The 21,977-nt window shown below is 34.7% G+C and overlaps 2 protein-coding genes across 2 annotated transcripts in view; one reads left to right on the top strand and one right to left on the bottom strand.

Annotated features, from left to right (window-relative positions):
- LOC138694697 (angiotensin-converting enzyme-like) overlaps positions 1-21,977 on the top strand; it is a 197,051-nt gene that overhangs the window by 142,105 nt on the left and 32,969 nt on the right. The window lies entirely within an intron of this gene.
- LOC138694695 (tetra-peptide repeat homeobox protein 1-like) lies at positions 1,659-19,514 on the bottom strand. The gene is made up of 2 exons (XM_069818681.1): positions 19,358-19,514; positions 1,659-3,154 (listed from the first exon to the last, which is right to left on the bottom strand). Exons 1-2 carry the CDS (start codon positions 19,367-19,369, stop codon positions 2,255-2,257), a joined length of 912 nt encoding a protein of 303 aa, XP_069674782.1. The 5' UTR covers positions 19,370-19,514; the 3' UTR covers positions 1,659-2,254.

The raw sequence follows: 21,977 nt of genomic DNA, 5'->3' as shown, positions 1-21,977 counted from the left end.
GAAAACCTGAACTTTAATGAATAGGTGTACTTTAATGACATGCATTAAAGTACTGCTACCAGGTGTATAATTACTACATTTCGGCATGGTCGAGCATAAACCAAATTAAAAATGTGTTTAACATCAATATGAAATTATATAAGGTGTGGTTCTAAGTCATTTTTAACATGTGATAAAAACATAAGTAAGTTTATAAACTAGTCTTTTAAAGACGACCACACTATTTAAATCATTTGATGTTGCATAACCAGTTTCAATCTGAAAAATTATGCACGTATTAACAATCAAAAGTTTAAATTTTTAAAATTTGAACTTAAATCCCTTAATGATACCATGGTCAGAACAAAGGCGAAAAGAGAACCGTTTCCTTGGAGGGGCAAAGCAAAACCATAGAATTCCGATATAACGAGATTACGGGGAATATCATTTACTTTTCCCCCCCGTTATAGCTTGACCGTGGTACAGTATATCGGAATATGATCATTTAATAAAGGTAGTTTTGGGGTGCAGGTTTCTTACAGTGTTACATCCATATCCACAATGTTTCGGACCAGTTGTATAGGGCTTCAACTGTAGGTATAATACAAATTATAATAGGGCATAACCATAGGCAGAGTTATGAGAAGGTATGTGGAGGCACTGCCGCCCCCCAAATTTGAACTCTTTTTTTTTTTTTCTATTAACATTACAAGATATTGAATTCAAAAGACTTTTCTTGCTTTTGTATATCAATGGGATATTATTTGTAAATGTTACCATCGTACCATCTTCCTGGAAAATGGCTGTTTTCACATAAAAAAATCTTTGGACTATGGTTCTTTAATGAAAACTACTGAAAATTTCCACTCCTTTAACGTGGGACTATGGTGTTTTTTTTTTTTCTTTTTTCACTAACACCTAATTCAGTAGATGGCCGCTGCAAACTTCTAACACAGGAGTACTGGCTGTTACAAAAGAAACAGGTATAGAAATTCTTGAAATTTAAAATAAATATTATAGTCTAGACACATGATCTGAAGACATTAATTCGTCAATTTAAGCACAGAAACTTAATCATGAACAAAAGCAAGAAAAGTCTTTTGCATTCAATATTTTATAATGTTAATAGAAAAAAAAGTTGAGACAAGTTTGGGGGGGGGAGCAATGCTCCCCCATGCCCCCCCATAACTCCGCCTATGGGTCTAGCCTATAAAATAATGCAAGTATTGGCATTTTGTATGTTTGTTAATCAGTCACTCGTACCGATGAGGTGTATATGACATGACGTTAAGAGAAGAATGTAGATTCAGACGTCGGAACCATCTCATCGAAACGTTACATTAAATGTGAAATAACGGAAAATTGTTTCTGTATTAATTGATAAGTTGTAGACTAAAATTATAAAATAATTATTACTATATTAGTGAAGTCAACCGAGCACAATAGATCATAACAGGTCGCAGTATTGTGTCACAGTGTCTCCCTCCCGTAAATTCCATTCCATTCCAACCCACTGGAAATAGAAATGCACGCACATCTATAAACGATGATCCAATTAGCTAAAATGGAACGCTATTATTCAAAACATAGAGTGGAACATGAAAAACCAATATAAGAAATAATGAACTTCCATTATCAATAAACAAACATCTACGTAACAATAACAATGCACAACAATATAACTGTTTTCTTCCAAACTCTTTATTACAGTTCAAGTTGTACTTGCGTATTTACAAAAATAATATACGACCATTGTCGACAGTCTGTACAGAGCGAAACATAAATAATAACTTTCTTTCTTCCTCAAGATTCACTGCAGACCAAGATGAAAATTATAACACACGCAGTACAACAATGTACTTCCAACATGTGATAAGACGAATTATACAACAGAATGGTCCGGGCTGATGTATTGGATGGAACGAGTAAACTGAAATGTCGTTTTTTTTTCGGAGGGGGGTTACCTCGTGATCATTAAGTCTTGTCTTTGTGATAACCGTTAAATATTTCACTCAGTCGACCAGTTCTTCGTCCTAACGTGTAATTTCGGGAGTAATGACTTAAACTTTCAAATTAAAACACTAACTTTATTCACAGCGTAACAACGTTCATCATTGTGGTTATTTTACAGTCACGTGCACACACCAACAAAACACACACATAAATTGTATTCATAGGAAGGAGTCAATCCATTTAAATTAAAGGAATAAGTTTTTTTGTATTTTTCTCAGTGTTGACATAAATTCTTCATTTCTTCTCACTAACTGAGACCCATTTAATAGTAATATTTGCTCTTCATTGGATAAGGCACGGGCACTGCTACAGGCTTCGCAACTGGGAAAGGCACTGGCTTCTCCACTGGCACCTTAACTGGGAACGGGACTGGCTTGTCAATTGGGAAAGGCACTGGTTTGGCCACTGGCACTGCATAAGGTTTAGGCACAGAGACCGGGTATGGGCGATCAACTGGGATCTTAACGGGGTAGGGCACTGGCTTGTCTACAGGATACGGCTTAGGATATGGTACTGGCACAGGCACTTGCTTGATAACCTGCACTGGATATGGTTTGGGTACAGGCACAGGGTAGGGACGATCGACTGGTACTGGTACCGGTTTTGGTACTGGGTAAGGTTTGGGCACCGGTACTGGCACTGGGTATGGTTTTGGTACTGGGTATGGACGATCAATTGGCACTTTGATTATGACAGGGTAGGGTTTGGGAACTGGCACAGCGACTGGGATTTTAATCGGGAAAGGAGCTGGTACTGGGATTTTCACAGGGAAAGGTAAGGGAAATGGTACTTTTTTCGGAATTACAACTGGGTAAGGCTTTGGTACGGGAACAGGAAAGGGTGCTGGAAACGGTACTTTGATGTGTACGGGCACAGGATAAGGTTTTGGTAAAGGAATCGGAATAGGGTACGGTTTGGGTATTGGAATCTTAACTGGGAAAGGAACCGGTTTTGCGACAGCATACGGGTAGAGCTTCGGTATAGTGATAGGCACTGGATATGCTTTGAACACTGGATGATCCACAGGGATAGGCACTGGCTTTGGCACGGGATATGGAACGGGTCTGTCCACTGGGTACTTAACCGGAATCGGCTCTGGTACTGGGACGTACCCGAAACCGACTGCTGAAGCGGCTGAAAGTGCCGAGAGACCGATGAACACCTGAAATGTGCAAGAAATTCACTCTGGAGAGTAGTCAAGTGTTCGCTTGTCCAAATTACACAAATGTTAACATATATTATGAAATACTGAACTATGTAACATAATGTAGTAATGTAAACACGGAGTATCTGAACACGTTTTACAGAATCTGAGGAATTATAAAATGCATTAAATCGGATACAGTAGGTACAAGTAATGTGAAACGTCACTTTACGACCGAAACCAAAACAAGGAAATAACACTGATTAAATAATAAAATAACTTTAGCTAAAATCAAACTCTTACAGTGTTGTAATTTCACTTACATTAGACTTTACATTCCACAAACCCTTACAAGTATCACAAAAGGCGTTCCAAGTGGCTGCCACTGACGGCAATGCGTAAATGACATCCAAACACTATGTTTTCAAGTCAATAACTGTAGTCGATTTCAATAATTTTTAATAATTATACACACACAGGCACAAAAAGCGAAATACTTATTTTTTATATAAAGTTACAAACAGTGTATGTTTCCTAGTAAAAACAATTGAATTGTTCACTAAACTAAATGTTGGAAAAAGGTCTGTATATTATTATGGTAACCGAAATATTTTCGGTAGATATGGTTTCCAATAGTATTAACTTAGATCTTATAATAAAAAGTAAGAAAATTGAAGTGTTCCGCTTTTGCGCCTGTCAGTGTATTAAAATAATTTAATTTTGACTAATATATAACATGTTATTCTGTTTAGTAGAACTTCACAAAAGTCAAGAAGATTTGAAAGAAGTTGATAAAAAAAAAAAAAAAGAAAAATACAGTTTGTTCACAAAAGAAAAAAAAATCATATCGATGTATTGCAGAGTTATTTTTCTTTTAAATTATACTAGAGGATAGTGGCTTTGCCTCTACAAATGCGAATTAGTCTTAATAATTAGTCAATAATTATGCATTAAAACATAATGCACTATTAAGAGGACAAATAAGGAATTGTTTTTGAGCCACAGGCAATTAAAAATTAACTGGTTTACAGTATATAAGCACATGCTAATACCGTGTAAATACTGTTATTGTTATTTATATGAGTCTGTGTTTGTGTATAATGTGACTCTTGTTTTATGTTTCTACAAAATGTCCCAAACATCTGAATAAATAGGAAATACCATTTCAAAATAAAAATGTCACATAATGTGTTCAATGTGGCCAACCCGCTCCCCAGACATCACACCCCTTGATTTTTACCTCTGGGGTCATCTTAAGTGGTCTATTAGGATTTTTCCGGGACTCGCAACATCTGCAAGCCCGCATCGTCGAAGCTTGGCATGTGATGGACATGCTGCAGCATTTGCATCGGAACTGGTTGGAACGCATTCATTTACTTGTGCCTGGCTCTCGAAAACCGCCGCATTGAGCACATTACATTACATTTTTATTTTGAATTGACATTCCGTATGTACCGTATAGTATTTTGGGACACACTGTATACTTACGGATGAATTGTGCACGTGTATGTTTCGGGATCATGTCAAAGCACAACTGAATAGCATTTTAAATATATTTCAACCCCCATAGATTATAATAAATTCTTCCAAGTAGAGTATGTATACAAAGTGAACAGTAAGTAATGTCATTAATTTCAGGGGTTTATTCTTTGAGATATTTCAAAGAAAAAATTTAATATAATTTTGCTCTTTTTTTGCTTCCTTTTCGAGATAAAAATTGAAACATGTCATAATGTGTTCTGGGAAAACCACTGATTTAATTCCCAATATGCTCAGTTAGTTTAATAGAGCAATGTTTTATGACAAATTATTGAAAGAATTTTAGTTTCGTCCTTTAAATGTGCAGAAATTTGATCCGAACAAATGTAAATTTCCGTTCTGAAAAAGAATTTTACAATGTTACATTTGTTCGGATCAAATTTCTGCACATTTAAAGGACGAAAATAAAATTGTTGCAATAAATAATTTACATAATTCACTGCTCTCTAAAAACTGACTAAGCATATTGAGAATTAAATCAATGGCTTTCCCAAAACACGCTATGAAAGCCTTTCATATAAAATAATTTTTACCTCGAAAAGGAAGCAAAAACGAGCCAAATTGCATTTACATTTTTATTTGAAATATCTTAAAGAATAAACCCCTTAAATTAATGACATTACTTACGGTACATTCTGTATATGCGGAATCCCCTTGTGTATAGAAATGGACTCGTTCACATTGTCCAATTTATCGGATATGACGGAGCACTTCCATGGCAATCGAATTCGAATTTCCGTTCAAAAAAATCCTTTCATATTTTTTATTAGTATAGGTCGAATATATACGTTACATGTTAAAATGTAGCAATGGTTCCAAAGACGACAGGGATTATAGGAGGATGGTGGGATAAACAACGAGAAATTCGGTCACCCATGTGTGTCCACTGTATTGCCTCCAAATTTTTACAGGAACAAGAAATGACCAGAAAAATATTTCCTGAATTTCTCTTATTCAGGAACAGGATTTTTTTGCTCCCGTAAATATACAACGCGGTCCTCCCCCTAGCTCCACTCCTTTCATAACAGAAGGCATACCAAGGGGTTTTATAGCCCTCAGTCCGGTTTGTACTACGAACCTCGGATATGTTGATAAACATGATTACCAGGCTTCGAGACTTCGGACCCAATAGAGCAGTTCAGTGGGAAATCCGCATAACGGCGTACTGAGTATAGTGGTAAACAGTACAGTGGGTGGAGGTACTGTAGAATGAATGCCAACAAATACGCAAAGGAAACGCTCTGGATTTGAAGGTTCTGACGAGTAATTTGGTTTTCATACAAACTGTGTCTGTAACTATTACACAGTTAGAAAAGTCAGAGCATGAGGTGTCGGAAGCCCTGAAATTAATTTAGAAAATGATGCAGATAATTAATGAGACATCAAGTACAACGGTTACTGAATGTGTAAAACAGAAGTGGAAATCAATTTTATGTAAAAATAACGGATATGGAACATTGTGCAACATAAACAGCAAATTAATGGACACAGAGTCACCCGAAAATAAAGGACTGTCTCTTAGAGACTGCAATGATGTTAGGTTTTTTCGTTTTGCTCCTATCACGTCATGCGATGTAGAGCGCAGCTTTCTACAGTACAAACTTTGGCAGATAACAGAAAAAGATTTACGTTTGAGATACTGAGAATGTATCTTGTAGGTACATTGCAATTCGGTATTGTAACTGCACTTCCTAAAGACAACCAATAGTGAAAAAATTAAAATTGCTACATGCTTATTTCCACCATTAACACTGTGTATAATTAAACACAAATGCTTATAAAAGACAGGAGAATAAATGCTTTTCACATTCTTTTGACATTGTGTAATGTATATTTACTTTCAGAATGTACATATGTATGTTTCCCCATACTACCGTACTCTACTCTAAATAGCAACGTTGTTACCTCAACACATCTCTATCTACCTGCAGCGAGTCAACAACCTATAGTGCATGCACAGTAAACTTATTGCATCGGGTCCAAAGTCTCGAAGCCTCTGATTACTCAGGGTCCCTTGCCATAGCTCCGTGGTCTAAGGCGTCCTGTCTTGGACTAGTGATATGGACTGAGCACTGGTTCGAGAACTCATGGAGAAGAAGTCTTCTCATAAAATTTTGGCCAATGTATGGAAGAGATGCCCACCGAGCATCGTGATTAGTTTGGAGAGCTACAGTGAGTAGTAAAAACCGGTTTCGCAAGCCAGCTATAACCACACGTTACACTCGTATTGGTTGGATTGTGGTTCACCTCAGTATTTTGAGAGAAAAAAATCTAAATTAACTTATGGTTTATTTAACGACGCTCGCAACTGCAGAGGTTATATCAGCGTCGTCGGTGTGCCGGAATTTTATCCCGCAGGAGTTCTTTTATACGCCAGTAAATCTACTGACATGAGCCTGTCGCATTTAAACACACTTAAATGCCATCCACCTCGGCCGGGATATAAACCGCAACCTCGATCATAGAAGGCCAGCGCTATACCAACTACGCTAATTTTGAGAGATGGTAATATTAATCAAAATAATAAAAAAGTGTAATAAACACGGGTACCAAAATCAATACCTTCTGCGATATGAATTGTTGTTCATCAACATTACGAAACATGCTCAATGTGATTTCCATTCACTGTAACACATCCTTCTGCCCTACGTCTTAGGAAATCACACTCTGATATCCTTTTATTTACTGCATTTCCAATTTGATATTGTGTGCCCAAAAAGAAACAAGTGAAGTGCTCACATTAGAAGATACACTGTTCTTACAATATGAATTTCGAAGCCCTTGTTTCGTACAAAATTTAATTTTAGAACCCGTGTTTATTCAACTTTTTTCTTGTTTTAATAAATAAATAAAAAATCTACTATTGATTATCTCTTTAAAGTCAAGTATTTACTTTGAAACAGTTAGACATTCTTGAATATCTTTTGCATTGATTATCCCTCAAACATCTAATTAATGTTTAACAGGAGCCATTCTTTCACTAATGTACATGCTTCTACATAATTCATGTGAATTGTAACTGTGACTACTATTTTGTATTATCACTTTATTATTGTTTATTGGTTATAAAATATGTATTTTGATGCCAATTATAACCCTAATATACCTCAGGATGAAATAGGGTTTATTACATAGGACAATTAAAATAAATTAAAAAATAAACACTGCCTCTCAGAATATTGGATGCTTCCTTTTTTTCAATGGAAGTCACATTAAGCATCTCCAAAGATGTTGATGAACAAGTACTCATATCTCGGAAGATATTAATTATAGGACCTATGTTTATTATACTTTTTTCTTGTTTTGACGACTACTACTTTCTTTCACACTATTCAATATTTTTTAATGGAAATAACGTTGAATATCTCCTAATGTGTTGATGAACAAGTAAACTTACTCATATAATGGAATGCATTAATTTTATAGCTCATATTTGTTAGACTTTTTTCTTGTTTTGATGAGTACTACCACCTCTCAAAATATTTAATTTTTAACAACCTGTATACAGTTATTCAAAAGTCTACCAGCAGTCAACTAGTAGGCCTTAGCTGTCCATGGACTGTCGCGTAACGGAGTTGATTTATCTACTCCAGATATACATTACATTTATTCGAGAAATCTTTGCATTTCAACTTGAAGATAGAAGTTATATTTAATTAATTTTTAATAGTTACTTTGAAACTATCGACAGGATCTAAGTTAAAATTACTTTCCAAAACATCACCGCATATATGTAATAACTTAATGTTTAACTAATTAATTCATTTTAAGTCAATATTTAAATTAATAAAAATTCACACTGTTTAGAAGTTAGGAGAACAGTAATGTAACACAAATACATAGATTGAAATTGTAGTACTATCACATAATTTAATCTCTTTTTTTAAGTGCATGAATTATTGACGTAATTTTTAGGAAAACGACAAAGGACTATACTAAGAGGTTAAAAAAATGTATTTTTTTCTTCTATTTGTTAATAATGTAAGTGCTATTTTGAGAACAACTTGTAATGTATTACTGATTTATTTTTTTAGAATTTTCTTAATTCCCCTATAATGGAATTAGAGTCAAAACAAATGGATTCAATTTCTTTCTCAAAACTCTTAAAAAGTTTTGTCTGTTTCTACTACTTTCTGGGTAAAATTTACGTAAGTTGAATCCAATAACTCACTATGTGGTTGAACATATTCGTGTAAGTTTTAATCCTATTATGTTTATTATATTACATAACATCTGAATAATATTTAAATTATATTGAAACTACAGAATTAATCACGATACGGTGTGGACACCGATCCCATACACTGAACAAAATTTCACGAGAAATTGTCTTCCCTCACGAGGACACGAATCAACGTTAATTTTGTAACTCTAATCTCAGGTTCGACGCCTTAGACCACTCGATTATGTATGTATGTATGTATGTATGTATGTACGTATGTATGCATGCACACTGCAAATGGGTAAATACCGTTGACAGTGGTAACTAACTATAATCAATAATGACAATTAATAACACTGTCTACAAGTAAAAATCATCAGAAATAAAAACAGGTAGATTTTACTAAAATCGACATGCTGATTTCAAATATATAACCAGCCTTCCCATATGAGGTATAGTTTTGGAGAGGACTCATTTTACGTACAATTTTCAGAAAAAAAAATTATAAAAAACCAGGATATAATGGCTTTCATTTTTCAAAGTTTAAAATTCTCATAATAATTGTCTACAATACCTAAGTACTTTTCTGGTGATTGCTACTGACTTCTCCACCAAGTTGTCTGCGGTAGGTCGCTAAGTTTTTTTTTTACGGTTGATGGTCCAATGGTGTTCTACAATGACGTTAACGGCCTCTTCAAGCAGCTAAACAGGACCAATCTGCACGTGACTGGAGACTTTTCATTGATTTCTCAGCGCGAAGTATGAAAGTAATTCTGCCGCATAATGGGAATACAAAACCGCCTATTCCGATAGACCACTCAGTCCATTTGAAGGAGACTTATGACAACATGAAAGTACTCTTGGACGCCATACAATATAATATTCACCAGTGGAGTATTTGTGATTTGAAAATCATGGGGATCCTCAGGGGAATGCAAGGAGGCTTCACGAAGTTCTGCTCCTTCCTATGCCTATGGGATAGCCGTGCTACAGGTGTACATTGTGAGAAACGAGATTGGGAACTGAGGAACGTGTATGAACTAGGAAGACACAGTGTTCAGAATGTATCTTTAGTGAATCCGGAGAATATATTTCTCCCTCCATTCCATATTAAATTAGGCTTAATTAAAGGTATTGTTAAAGCTAAGACGAAGACAAATTTTAGGGAATTCAAGTGTTTGTGTGAAAAATTTCCCAAGATTTCATCAGCAAAATTTAAAAAAAAAAAAAAAAAAAGGTCATTTTTGTGGGGCCACAAATACGAGAGATCATGAAAGACAATGCATTTGTAGAGTGCCGCATTCATAAACATTCTTAGCGCGGGCTTCCGTGGATGATCAGCGAACTAACGTTTGTCGTATTCATAAACCAGTGTTAGCGATATGATATGATATGATATGATATGATATGATATGATATGATATGATATGATATGATATGATATGATATGATATGATATATGATATGATATATGATATGACATGATATGATATAAATTATGGTTTATTTAACGACGCTCGCAACTGCAAAGGTTATATCAGCGTCGCCGGTGTGTCGGAATTTTTGTCCCACAGGAGTTCTTTTACATGCCAGTAAATCTACTGACATGAGCCTGTAGCATTTAAACACACTTAAATGCCATCGATCTCGGCCGGGATCGAACCCGCAACCTCGAGCATAGAAGGCCAGCGCTATACCAACTGCGCTACCGAGGGCTATGATATGATATGATATGATATGATATGATATGATATGATATGATATGATACCGGTATATGATATGATATGATATGATATGATATGATATGATATGATATGATATGATATGATATGATATGATATATGATATATGATAGGATATGAATCCCGTAGGAGTAACCAGTCGATAGCCGGGGCTAGTTTAGCACGCTCGTAGCGCGGGCTAGCGAAATGTCTACGAATGATGAAGAGAAGGCTGTTTGGAAAGATTATGACGCGGGATAACGACGTGAGATATCTTAATATTTAAATTCGAAGCAAACGGGGTTCACTTACTTTTTTCTAACATTTTTATGCTAAGTAGTTAGGCCTAAGGTATTTACTGGAATATAAGGCCATTATTTCTTTGTTTTTATTATAGGAAGTTTGGAAGAGAAAATGTCGAAATGCTGTGAAATTGTCTTTTCTGGTTTTGCACGAAAATACAACGTGTCTCAACATCCCTGGTATTGAAAAAGTGGTTTCAGGTATTATGTATACTAGTATGTTTGTGTACAGAGATTTATTTTGTGTTATTAGACTATTTCATTCATATTCAATACCTATTTACTAATCATTATACCCACTTGAAGTGCGTACCTACAGAACAAACTTTATTTTAAATTAAGCGCACACAATAGCGATTTACTTCTTATAACATTTTATTTACGATAGTTTTTTCTGTAAAATAATCAGATAAATGCAAGTCCCACAGTTCGTATCAAAGGAAAATTCTTCACCTCGGATATTTTACGTACTATCTACAGTATTACTGGTATTTCTACTTTTGTTTTCGATTTAAGTTTAATCTTCTACCGCTGCCGGCAGAGAAGAATCACCATTAAAGTCTACTAAGTATGCTCCTGTTCCTCTTTCTTAAGGAATTACCGGTCACTAGTTCTAAATTACTATTAGTCGAATTTTCACAAAAGTCATTCATTACTTTTATAACTATTCCTTCAACGGTCTGAATTCACAGTACTACTGATAATTTCAAAATAAGATATTATAATCTCACTATAAACCATCAATACCTATCGATAGATAAATAGAGGTACAGATGTGCCTATAGGACGGGACATAGCATCCCTATGCACTGCAGCCAAAGAAGATTTTTGTGCACCCGTAATGGAATGAGCTGCGTGCTAACAATGCCGATTCCACCATCCGTTACATTACGCATTCCTGTCCATTTTTTTAATCTACGTAACTTATTTCTGGTAGTGATCTGAAGTTCCTCATACATCTATAAACTATATCGAGGTCATCATATTGGAAGGGTGTATCAACAAATTTTGTTGCGTTATTAAAATATTTTGTTGGGACCTATTTATGTTTAAGAACAATTTTTGGAGCATTACCATGGACATGAGAAAGAATCAAAGAAAATACCTTGTTATGCAGACAAGGATAGCAAAAATCATCACATATTTAAATGGCTCTAATATAAACTTGCAGTTTTGTTGATACGTTCTTCTGGCATAATTCTCTTGATATGTATAAGTCGTCACATCTCCTTCAGGCAAGCAGGAATTTGTGGAGATTTCGGTGCCCCTTATACAGAACTCTGAGTCGTCTACATTACAGTGTTACTCAACCTTTTTGATGATGAGGCCCCTCTTTTCCTCACATTATTTTGCTGCGTCCCCCTGCCTTAAGGTGTAGAACGGAATGTAAAAATCAGTACGGTACTGTAAAATTTTGTATGAATTTAACAAGAGAACAATTTAATTATGTTTATATTTAAGACAAATACTCGCTTGTTTAGATTTTCCTAGAACAGCCTCTTTAAATTATTATTTTGTACGTTTTTTTTTTTTTCATTGGGGAATTTAGTTGAAGTAAATTTTATTATGGCAGGCAGAGTAACTATCTCATGCCCCCACATTATATTGCTACCTATGCACTTCATTAGAACCAGATATCCAGCTTCGAAGTCGTTAACCCTGTGAACTTATCACTGGTATAGAATCACCACCACTGTAATTAGTAATTAACATCAGGTTCATAAATGTCTTATGCCATGACTTTAGCATTATTTATTATGACATAGCTGCAAATGGAAAGAAATAAAGAAAGAAAGAAAGAAAGAAAGAAAGAAAGAAAGAAAGAAAGAAAGAAAGAAAGAAAAAAAAGGAAAGAAAGAAAAAAAAGAAAAGAAAGAAAAATTTTATTCTCAACAAAAATATCTTTCGTGGCATAAACAAAACAAATTTATTGGCGTCTGCCTTAGAAAATTCAAACAGTTAAAAGTTAAAAAAAAAACAGAACAAAAAGCCACGATTCAATATTTAATCCATCTTCCTCCCATCTCGATCACATCTTGCAGTCGAGTGGGAATGGAATTGACTAGTCTTTTCAAATAGCGACTGTTCTCAGCCACGACTTCTCAGACGTCGTGGACGAGCTTCCACAAATCATCAGGACGTCTTGGAGGGGGATTGGACCAATTTTTCCGCATATACTTCTTTACTTTAGCTCCCATAGCTCAGACGGAAGAACGTCAGAATTTAGATGCGAACGTCTCAGGTTATTATTATTATTATTATTATTATTATTATTATTATTATTATCATCATCATTATTATTGATCTTAAAATAACTGAATAGTCTAGATGACCAAAATTCACATTTTCGGGCTTTAGTTTTAAAAATGGATCTCTCTTGTAATATAGGCTGTGTATGTTTTACATTATTACGAATATTTTAGGCTATAAAATTGTATTTTTAATAGACCGCGCGTCGATTTAAACGCCAACTAAAAATTTGTTATTTAGGCCTACATTTTCATTAATTTTCATTTGTATAAACGTATCTTTCGTTTTCTCAGAAATGATTCAAGCTACACTTCTGATATTTTGCACGTACTTTCTCTTAAATATTGTTATTACGTGCATGTGAATAAGTTTGCATTAATGTGATAGAACTATTCAGATATGATAAAATTAATATGTGAAATATATATTTTTTTCTTTATATGATAGATATTAATTTTTTCTACTAAACTTTAGGCCATTTCAAAAGTCAGTTCAAACATTAAACCGCTATAAATATTATAACATTGGAGATAGCAAAAAAAACAAAAACACCACAGTGTTGGGCAAATAACGGGGTTTACAAAATATTGGGAAGATATCCGCCGTTCTCTTGTTCAACGTACAGATTCTGTCTGCTACACCATGCACAGCATTTTGCAGATAATGTCTTGGAAAATTGACAATTTCTTGCGCGATGGCATCTTTCAGTTGCAGTAGGGTTGTTGGATGTGAGGAAAACTCGTTCTTCAAGGTAACCCCACAACCAAAAGTCGGTCGGATTGAAATCTGGAGATCGCGGAGGCCACATTGTTGGAAAGTACCGGTATCTACTGATGACACGCTCTCGAAACATCTGCGTAATTAATTGTTCTGTAGGAATAAAAATGTGGAGTGGAGCGCCATCTTGCATGAAGATTATGTTTTCCATATTGTGATTCCTGAGTCCAGGGATGACGAAGATTTTTAACATGCTATAGTACCGCTCCCTGTTTACTGTAACAGTCTGTCTTATTCCACTACTGTCCACACCTGTGGAGCAACGGTTAGCGCGTCTGACCGGGAAACCAGGTAGCGGTTTTGATTTCTGGTGGGGGCAAGATACCTGGTTGAGGTTTTTTCCGGGGTTTTCCCCTCAACCCAATATGAGCAAATGCTGGGTAACTTTCGGTGCTGGACCCCGGACTCATTTCACCTGCATTATCACCTTCATCTCATTCAGACGCTAATTACCCTAAGATGTTGATAAAGCGTCGTAAAATAACCTACTAAAAATTAATGGTGGAGTTAACACGCGTAATTGAGGTTCGTTTTCCGCCCAAAGTCAACAGTAGGCACTTCCAACAATGTGACCACTGCGATCTCCAGATTTCAATCCGGCCAACTTTTGGTTGTGGGGTTACCTTAAAGAACGAGTTTTCCTGACACATCCAACAACCCTACTGCAACTGAAAGATTCCATCTCGCAAGAAATTGCCAATATTCCAAGACATCTGCAAAATGCTGTGCATTGTGTCGCAGACAGAATGTTGTACGTTGAACAAGAGAACGGCGGACATCTTCCCAATGTTTTATAAATCCCATTGTTTGCCCAACACTGTGATGTTTTTGTTTTTTCCCTATCTCATATAATATATTATAATATTTATAGCTGTTTAATGTTTGAACTGACTTTTGAAATACCCTATATTTAAGCTAAATAAACCAAAGTTTATCAGTAGAGGTAGACGAAATCGGAGAATGTCTGTACACTGGCGTTCAAAGATATCTGATCCCTACTAATCGATGTGATCGATACTTTATTCGTGTAAGTGTGGCTTCTTTAGTTATTACTTCCATGAATAGATGGCGAATATCACAGTCAGTGTCGCCAATGGTTCATAAAAAAACCCGCATTATAGAATTCAAAATTTCATTCCTCTCCAATGATCGTAAAAAGAACTAGGTTGAGAAGAAAATTGCTAATACCGTCAATTATTAGAATAATTTATGCTCAATCAACATCACCATTTTTCAAACACTTTTTCCCCATTCCAATGAAAGTGCCACCTATTGAGAACTAATGCAACTATTTCAAAGTTTGTCAATTTGTTATATCGTTGGTTTTGACTTATCCAGTGGGTAGAGAGTTCGCTTACACGATCAGATATTTGTAGGACAGATATCTTTGAACGCCAGTGTACAAAACTTTTTATTCCAATTATGTGGTAATTTTTTCATTATATTTACCGTATTATATTTCACTTATTACCATAACAAAAACTAGGGGTTTTCAAATAATTTGAAAAGTAGGGGTAATCCTTTTCTGAAGACCGTGAAATAAAGTAACTGATGTGTTCTCTGGAATACTAACTTAACTACAAAATCTTGAATTATAGATACAAAGCATCGAACATTTTAGATCTGATATAAGAGCATTGCACAGAATGACATTCACATATTTCCAAAGGCGCTGTATTTGCTGAAGGGACATAATATTTTCTCAAGAGAGAAATGTGCTATTAAGGATTCAATATATGCTGGAGACGGAAAAAACGACGTAACCTATGTTCAGTTGTTATTCCAAAGAAGACCTCAATTTTATCGCACACTCCACGGCGCACGTTAATAAAGAATTAGTTATCCCTATCACTTGTTACCATAGAAACAGAACGTTATTACTACTAATGTTAAAAATAGATTCACTACCTACTTAATCTCCTAGGGCCATATTCATAGACATTCTGATATGATATGATATGATATGATATGATATGATATGATATGATATGATATGATATGATATGATATGATATGATATGATATGATATATGATATGATAATAATAATAATTATTATTATTTATTTAACCTGGCAGAGTTAAGGCCATACGGCCTTCTCTAACACTCAACCAGGAGTAAAGACTGCGTTACAAAAACACTACAAATTTACAAATTACACTACAATTTTACACACAAAACTGAATAAGATAATAATAATAATAATAATAATAATAATAATAATAAATAAGCAACAAATAAGAAGAAATCAGACATAATATATAACATACAGAAAGAAAGAAAAAAGCATAATAATATTTGAACAGCAGGTCAAAATAAATGAGGCATACAAAAAAAAGACAATTATTCATAATAATAATAATAATAATAATAATAATAATACTAATAGTAGTAATAAAATAGTGCAGTACAAAGTATACAGTGAATACAATATTTCTAAGTACACACAATAAGGAAAATTAAGATTATATATAGCTCAACTTATCACATTAGAGATATAACATTATCGGAAAATATGAAAACAAAAATATAAAATAAGTTGAATATCATTAGAACATAAAAAAATGTGAATACGTGGAAACATGCAATACAACACTTTTCATAATAGGCTAGTAAGTTAGTTTGGCAACTCGTCATAAGATAATTTTCTAACTTGGATTTGAAAGAATTCAATGTTCGGCAGCCCTTGACTTCAGGCGGCAGAGAGTTCCAGTGACTAGAGGTAGCAACAGTGAAGGATGAGGAATACAGAGACGATGCGTGAAGTGGAATTTCTAGCGTGTTATCGCGTTGTGATCGAGTATTAATATTATGATAGCGAGAGAGAGTATGAAATCGAGCGAATAAATAACAGGGGGATGAAGAGTGCATAATTCGATATAAGAGAGAAAGTGAGTGCAGATTTCTCCTCTCATGTAACCTAAGCCACGATAACTTCTTGAAAGAAGGTGAGATATGATCATAGTATCGAACATTACAAATGAAGCGGACGCACGCGTTATGAACACGCTGTAGTTTCTGAGCGGAATCAATCCTGAGATCACTGAACAAAACGTCGCAATAATCGAAGTGAGGTAGAATGAGTGTCTGTACCAGCGTCTGTTTTAATTTAGTTGGATAATGATACAATCTTTTTAGTGAATGGAGAATAGAGAATGCCTTCTTACATGTATATTTAATATGCGTATCCCAATTGAGATTAGATTCGAAATGTACTCCGAGATTTTTGACGGTAGAGCTAAACGGGATGATTGTTTTATTCAGTTTCACAGGTGGAATATTCAGGTCGTTGACTTCAGGAATTAATCTACGGTTCGCGAACAGAATAGCCTGTGATTTACATGCGTTTAGGTTAAGCCCAAATTGTTGAGACCAGGAAGAGATGGAATCAAGATCTTCATTCAGACTATTAATGCTATCGTTTAGTGCGTCGGGACGGGCTGAAATATACAATTGAACGTCGTCTGCATGATATGATATATGATATATGATATGATATATGTTATGAATTCTATACAAGTAATCAGTCGATAGCCGGGGCTAACTTAGCACGCTCGTAGCACGGGCTAATGAAATGTCTATGCATAGCACCCCTAGAGATTGTTATTTTTAATATAGCATATTTTCTTATTATGAGAGTAGAATATAGTATATGTTATATTCTTATTATGAGAATAGAATAAATTTCTTCTAAAAATTTTTTCTCTTTGTTATGATAATGAGTATAAATATATAGACTACAGGTGGAAGTGAAATAACCCTGCAAATTTTCAGAGCGAATAGCTGAAGTTTTATACATAAAAAAGTAATATTATATTGGAGAAAAGTTCATAGTTTTTCAGAAAAAAAAAAAGAGTTTCACTTTTCCGAAATGTTTAACAACCTCTTATTTGGTAACTATTGCGAGTAAGATTGTGACTTTTGTCCATGTCGAGAGAAAATCTAATAAAAAATTAGTTATCCCTATGGCGTATTTCAATAGCGTGGACGATTTTCGTGTAAATTCAATTTAAAAAAACATTAATTTGAAGCAACTAACCGATGCGACCAGCTTGCAACGTTGTAGCCAGAGAGCGAGGTCGGGGTACTTCACCTTGGCACCTCAGTTCGTTGACCTCTTGCATCAGTATTACGAGGAGAACGACGAGTGTCTTAGCGGCGATGTTGCCAAACTGCTGAAAATTGCAACTTAATTTTATAATTAACCGTGCATTTAATCAGAAAACGTATTATAGGTTTTCTATTCATTTAAGTGTACCCTATCGTCCCTTTCAATCTGCAGAACTATTTCACTTCCACTTTGTATATATGTAACTTGTGCGTGGTGTTTACTTTTTTGCACTCTTGTACAATTTCAACACAGTCCTTCTTCTCGCACTGAGAATATTTCCGTCGTGCAAAAAAGTTTCAATTTGCATGTAAGGTAAATCAATAACTATTTGAAGAGTCCACTGCAAGAATACATTTTGCAGGAGAAGCGATTGAAAGTTTGAAATGCTTAGCGCTCAAAGCTGAACTGTGATTTTCCGATCATTACTGGACAATGACTATCAGTGTTAATGCTATATAACTCTCTATGTACATTCTATATTATGTCTTAAGCTATGCATTGACTGTCTTGGTTCATTTTCGACAAGAAAGTGACATCCATCATTCTTGCAGTGGACTCTTCATTTTAAAAGTACGCTATGAGTGAAAGATTCTGTGTGCTTAATTGTTTATACTTCTTAGGGCCACGTGTAGAAAATTTCATGAAAATATATGCAGGAGATTCATGAAATATGATTAAATTAATAAAGTCAGTTTGGTTGTTCTATTCAAAAATTAGAATGGAGAAGGTCAAAGAAAGGATGGATGGATGGATGGATGGATGGATGGATGGATGGATGGATGGATGGGAATGACAGATATACTGATTATCGTGATTAAATATAAGATTATGCTGCTGACAGCAAACTGTACAGAAGCAAAATTAGCTTTGGGTGAAAGAAAAATATTATATTATAAAAATTAATTAATAATGGGCAACTTTATAATAATTTAATATTCATGTTACAGAACATGCTTTTTCAGGTTCTTAATAAACTTTAGGCATTTACAAGTAAAGAATCGGGTTGATAAGACCTCCTAAGACCACTGTTTAAATCAAAGCGCTAAATTTATAGCTGAAAAAGTTCATCAATTAACAATTTACGACATTAAAATTTCAACACACGATTAGTTTCTTGAATGAAAATTGCCACTATTTCAATTGATTTCATCCTCCAATTTGAAAATACTTTTATTTCGTACAACATTTACCAAACCAAAGAAGCAATTTCTAAATTTTGAATTTAGGTTCAATTATTCCGTAAATTTTTCTCCCAGCTTAATCACCTATTAGAAATATCACTCCATTTTTACGAGCCTTCACACGCGTATCGCAATTCGTCGTCGATAAATACAGGAGCTTCACTTGCCGACCACTTACCGAGAGTATCATGGTCCTGAGATCGGTGTGGAATCAAACAACCAGTCGTGTTACTGACTGGGCAGACTGAATTGCAAATCGCCCTAAACTTGAGTTATATACTCTGCAAACAACAGAGTAGGGGGGTGTCCCATCGTATCTCCACTTTCGCCAACAAAGACTCCTAAACTTGGTAGCAGATATGCATAAAAGAACAAAACAGTCTCTCTTGAAAGGCAGCGCTAAAATTTAGCTCAGACACACGAATCCCTTCTCTTTTCGTTGTTTCTTCTTCTGTTGCTAACGGACATCCCCTCCCCATATTCTCCTCAAAGGCTCCTACTTTCTACGTTCTAGCTCAGCTTCTATTCGTTTCAAAGTTGTACGTCAACACAAATTAAGAAGTCCACACCCTCTGCTTCAGTGATAAGCAATAAAAACTATCCTGTTTATTGTCTTCTTTTATTTCCTTTCTTTCTCCCTCGCCGCCTCTATTATTTCTTTTAGTCTCTAATCTTTTTTCTTCATTTCTTCCTAGTGCTTTTCTTTCTTCTTATTCTGCGTTCATTCTTTTCTCTTGCACTACATCTTTTCCCTATTTCTTTTCAGTCTTCGCTCTTCCCTTCCATTTCTTCTTTCTTAATTTCTCCGATTCTTTTCAAAATTTATTATTCTTTACCGTTGCTTCTTACTTATTTTCTCTGATTTTTGTCTTTATTCTTCCTTTCCATTTAATATTTATTTTCTCTTATTCTTTTCAGTCTTTATTCTTCTCTTCCACTTCACATTTCTTATTTTCTCCGATTTTTTTCAGAATTTATTCTTCTCTTCCATTTTTGCCTCATTATTTTCTGATTCTTTTTCATCTTTATTTTTCTATTCCATTTTTTATTTCTTACCTGACTCTTTTCTTCCACTTCTTTATTTACACTTCATGGCTCATTAATTGCAGGTCGATGTGCGTTAAGCGGTAAAGCTGCGGAGCTTAAATGCAGAGTTGAAGTGACGGTTCCGCGTCTTTTTCTTTTTACGCTAAGAGAGTTCCACCATATAACTTATATGAGTTTAATAGTTCCAAAAAATATGCTAAAGATTAAATCCTTGGGAACATACGTACATACATATCGCACTCCCAATAAAATACTGTCGTATGTCGAAAATTATATAGTTATTACTTTCGTAATTTTTTTCCAACACTGTTTTACTGGTTAGAGGTGTGAAATTCTAATAATAAAAAAGTGACTTACCAAATGTTTTGGTATCTATTTATTAAAATAGTTTTACAATAGAATTTTACTGGGAAATAGCAACACAAATCGGAGTTCATCACATTACATTACGTACTGTTCATCATATTACATTATGCACTATTCATCATGTGCATCACATTACAATGCATTCCTTTAGATAAATGGTTCATTAATTACGTTTTTACTGTCAATCATCAGATACATACCAATATAGATATAGAATTCGACTTCGCTCATTTATTGTAGTTCATGAATGATAATATGTAGTTATAATATGAGTACAGATGACAAGCATTCCGAAAAATTCTACCACGGAACCATCCTGTCTTGTCAGGATCTGAAATGGATCTCTGACATGGTAAATAATATTTATACTACTTCTTTTTATAAAGTATTTATTACATAAAGAAGAAATTATTGCATTTCCAGCAAAAACGCCGTCGGTATAGGTAGATATTAAATATTAAATACCAAATAAACACGGTACAGTCAGTGTTCATGATTCCCCGATTTAATGTTATCACCAGGGAAAGGGATTTGGAGTATTATAAAGAATGGTGAAACGTAGTATAGATATTTGTAGCTCAGTGACTGTCAAGAGAGCTGCGTCACAGAGCATGGACGAGTACAGTCCACTTCATACAAACTTACACGCAACGTGATGTAAACGTATTTCAGAATAAACATATGGAATAGTCTAATGACATATAGTGGCCTATATACATAATCTGCATAATCTGCTTTTCTTGGCAACGCACAAGACACCAATAAACAACATTACAAATATACATAGTTAAATATCAATCTCTGCGTCCTTATATAACGGAGGAGTTTCGAGAAAAAGATACAGTCGTATAATTACATTTTCAGTCTGTAATATTACGAAACCATTCTACTTTCTACGTGTATTAAAATTCTGAGTAGTCAGATTATACATTAAAGCATTCAAACAAGTTAACTTCGATTTAATGAAAATAACATAGTATATTCAAGAAAAATTACAGGCTATCTAGCTCAGGTTTGTATGCACTATCTAGACTTGCATGTATTTTACTAAATATGGCATGGATACTTCCTGTTGTTATATCTGTTCGTGCATGGTCCACATAAAAGCGCACAGGAAACATTTTATTGCAGTACTTAAATACTTTTGCAGGAGCTTTGAGATCATATGGAATTATTTCGATAGTTCGCACGTGCTATGTTTAAAACTTGGCTCTACCCCTACTTTCTGAGCACTTTCATTCGGTATCGGTAGATTGAATGTGAATTGGTGACGGGAAATAGCTCCAGCACGCGTGCCAACATACTGGGACCAATTCTCAAAGAATTTTAGTCAAATTTAATAACATTTCGAACAGTTTTATTAACACACGTTGAATATTTTTTTA

Source organism: Periplaneta americana, chromosome 2, assembly GCF_040183065.1.
Source record: "Periplaneta americana isolate PAMFEO1 chromosome 2, P.americana_PAMFEO1_priV1, whole genome shotgun sequence".
Classification (NCBI taxonomy): domain Eukaryota; kingdom Metazoa; phylum Arthropoda; class Insecta; order Blattodea; family Blattidae; genus Periplaneta; species Periplaneta americana.
Note: the sequence above shows the minus strand (reverse complement) of the source record. Positions and strands in the feature narration are given on the sequence as shown.